Here is a 3,841-nt window from a genome sequence, read left to right on the forward strand (position 1 = left end):
CATTTTACATTTCGCGCCCCCGAGAATGCGGCCACCACGACCGGGTACTGAACCCACGACCTCACGCTCAGCATCAGAGTGGCATAGGCAGTGTAACACCACGTCGGGTGTTATAGAAAATGATGGGCAGTGGGCCGAATTACTGTCTCTAACAGTATTGATAAATGTACACAGCGGGAAGTTTAATATATACATGCGGCATTGCCTCTGTGCCGTTGCATGAAAGACGATGAAGTTTCGCTTAAAAATTAGCTGCACACGTGTAGAAATCACATCGACGAGAAAACTGGTTTTAGGTAATCACTTGTGTATCTAAGAGAAACTTGTATTATCGTCGACGAACGAAAACTAAATGGGCGAAATCAAATTACAACAGCAAAATTAGAAGAGACTGCTTGACGTCTACGTGGCGGGCTAGGGTAGTATATTTGAACTGCAAGGTGCGGTATACCGTTGTATTCTTGGAGAAAAAGAAATTGTGCCTGTGCGTGAAATCCCCGGGCCCTGGGGCCATTCCCGCCTTGGCACGCACATTAGCATAGTATAGATCGTACACTATATCAGTGCGTAAGAGGAAGTTCAAGCCGATGGATTGGGATAAGCAATATTTAATTATTAAAAGTTGTCACCTATACTGACAAACAGTTCTTATACCTTGAAAGGATGTAAGTTTGGGCATGTTGGTATTACATTTTAGCCTGTAGCACAAGAAATACGCATGGACAGTGTTGTCTGTCCACACTTTCCCTGTGTATTTCGTGCGCAAACAAGCTTTGCGAATATGGTCCCAGATTCGGCACAGCAGTTTTGACAACGTTGTTATAGGTATCGCGACAAATAAAGCTATAAACAACCTTAAAGGAACTTTGTAACCACCATGTTTACCAAAATGGAGGATTTTAAAATATACAAATACATAGTTCTGCACAAAATCATTGACTGAATTAATATATGATAGTGTTCGTAGCCATAACCTGTAATTTGTCCGCCACCGCCACTGATTACAAGTTTGTCATATCGCGATTATCTTACGCCATTCCTTGTTAATCGCTTTCTTTAGACCACTAAAGTTTTCTCACATAAAGTTAGCTAACTTATAAGTTGCGTTCCTTGAAATATAGTTTCGATGGCTGTGCTGTTCACCTCAGCTACCTAACACTGCCATGAAACATACGAATAAACTGTTGCACGCATGATTCCTTCGTTTCAACCTTCTGATCACAGTCACCACTGAATACCTCAAAGTCAATACTACTCGCGCTTTTATTCACCGGCTTCACGTTGCGTGCCTTGGCTGACGCCCGCACCACGCCGTCATTATCTTACGCAGTGTCATATCTCTGTTTATGTCGCCGACGTTCCCTTTGTTCCCCTCTTTTTTATTCCCCGACTAAAGCTGCATGCAAAATCAAATTATGGTGTGCCGAAGTGAATGAGAAGGCGGTGGCAATTTTTAAGCTCAAAATGAGGGACGCTTTGTTAGACCACGGCGTCGCGTCATTACCGGCGCTCTCGCTATACACTAAACCCACGAACCCAGCAGGTACGGAGCATAAATGCAATTGAAACTTCCTGGTCGGCCTGAAGATGCGGCTCGTATCCTTTTCCATGTTTTTAGTTCCCGTTTCAAGTTTTCCCTCTGTTTCTATCTTTACCTTTCTCTCGTCTTTCACAAGTGGGGCGTGTTTCAAAAGACTCCCGGCGACATTCGCCCTGATGAGACAGCGCGTAGCTATAGCCTCTGTTCCCCGCCTTTGATCGTGGCCAGCGGCGCGATTAAAGCGACACTGCCTCGCTTCTTTCCTCCTCTCGCGGCCTCTTCTCACGCTCTCTTTCGCGCCTTTCGCTCTTATTAAAGATCTCGCGCGGTCCGTCTAGCCAAATCAGCGCAGTCCTGTCAAAGCTGTACTCATCGCGTCAACAGAGAGGAAACGAGAGTTTCCCCTCTGTTGCAAAGCGTTCTCAAAGCAAAGCGTTCTCGGAGCAGTGAAATAAATGTTCTAAAACTGTTCCTCTTCTGCAGTATTTTTTGCAGCGTAAACGATTGCCCACCTGCCCGGCACGACGACAAGATGAGGAGAACCCCACCGCGTAACCACGATACTACGCGACACTCGCCGACCAAGGATTAAACTCACTGACTCCGCAATCAACCCCTTTAGTTTACTATTGCACAATCTCAAGGTAGTATGAAGGCTCGTTCACTCTCCCATTGTGTTAACTGTGCGTCGCTCATCCATTCGGCCGGATCCTTAGATGGAAATTGTTTCAGGCACAATAGGATTACCGGATGCACAGTAGTCGCATAAATCTACCACGGTTCTCACTACCGATTGACTGTTGTGTTCCCCAGCTTTGACTCCACTGCACGGATTTAGTAAGACGAAATATACATACGGCGGGCCTCATCATTGCGCCCAATACAACGTCCCGATGTTCCCGCTAGAGCCGGGCAACAAAATTTTGCTTTCACTTTTGAAACGATCTTTTCTTTTTTTTAATTTCTGTACGAGGGGCACATGCTTTCATCGGTATATTAACATTCGCTTTCTTTTTGTTAGGATTACCGCAAGGGAAACCAATTGTTTCGTTTATTACACTTTCAAGAGCGTATACTGCTTTTTTTTAACAGCTGACAAACACCGCTCGCTGAATAATTAAGGAGTGAGAAACGGCACCGCTCCGCACCACACTTGATTCTAAGCGGCACTTAGTTAAGTGAATACCTCGCAGCTCCCATTAATATTTGCCAGCTTGTTCTTCCCGCAGTATCTTTTCTTTATATTAAGTGTGCCTGCTCGACAGACGAAAGAGTTCGTACGTTCGATGGACGCATAAGGTTCGTCGTCGGCCCTTCCAATACCCAAACGAGCGCAGTCGATTTTCAGCCAAGCTATCGCCTGCGGCCTTCGTTTGGCGACGTCACTTTCAATTTTTTTAAAATTAAGAAGCCTCGACTGGCACTGCGACCCCAAAACTGTGGCTTGAAAAACCCTTTACACTAAGAGTAATTAATCTGCAGCGTTCATTCGATCTTCTTGTTTGCCAAGCAATGTTTACAACCGAAAAGCGTCGTTTACGAGTTTGTTTATGGAGTTGAAAGGAAAATGTCGGTCTTAACAGTGCTGTATGATAACAGAGGACAGCGACAAGCAATGAAGATTGATGCTGGTGGCTGGAGGAAACGAGGTCGAGACAAACAAAACATGGCAATATATCATCGACGGCGATCTTACACTAAGAGTTCTCGGAGAAAATCGATAAATGATAGGCCGAAAGGGAAAACGATTATCATAAGCACCGACACTACTGATAAATAGTGCATCGAAGATAGAAATGAGGTAATGGACGCGGCGTTGCAGAGGGTGACCTTGAAGCAGGGGAGAAGACAAATGCAGTGGCGAAAGAAAATATGGTTAACAGTCCGCGAAATGATCATTGCATTATCTCTCTTTTTGTTTTATCCAAATACAACCTTCAACTGAAAGGCAAAGTGACAAACAATCATTCTCTGCGATGCAATAATATTTTTGCCTATAGGAATGACTGAAGCTAACCGCACTGACACAAGTCATCACCCACCTGCCATACGGTCTTGTGGGATCCTGTGAGTGTATAGCGTTTAGCTATACTCTGAAAGAAATTATGAATGGTAACGTGTCAGCCGTAGATAGAATAAGACCAACGCACCAAGTCAATTGTTTCTAGACGTCTTGAACGTTGTACACTGGTTTCTTATATTATGGTTCATTGATTTATTTAAGGGAGTGAACAGTCAGATCTAATCATGTAATTTCTGGTCGCCCAGTATAATAATAATAATAATAATAATAATAATAAT

At 44.1% G+C, this 3,841-nt stretch overlaps 1 protein-coding gene across 1 annotated transcript in view; it reads right to left on the reverse strand.

Annotated features, from left to right (window-relative positions):
* The window catches only part of LOC119462215 (protein eva-1), a 52,903-nt gene extending 49,314 nt beyond the window's left edge, over positions 1-3,589 (reverse strand). The window contains exon 1 of the mRNA XM_037723563.2: positions 3,583-3,589. Coding sequence (XP_037579491.1) covers positions 3,583-3,589 — 7 coding nt within the window. The remainder of the gene's footprint in view (positions 1-3,582) is intronic.
* Between the last annotated feature and the right edge of the window lie 252 nt (positions 3,590-3,841).

Source organism: Dermacentor silvarum, chromosome 8 (assembly GCF_013339745.2).
Source record: "Dermacentor silvarum isolate Dsil-2018 chromosome 8, BIME_Dsil_1.4, whole genome shotgun sequence".
Classification (NCBI taxonomy): Eukaryota; Metazoa; Arthropoda; class Arachnida; order Ixodida; family Ixodidae; genus Dermacentor; species Dermacentor silvarum.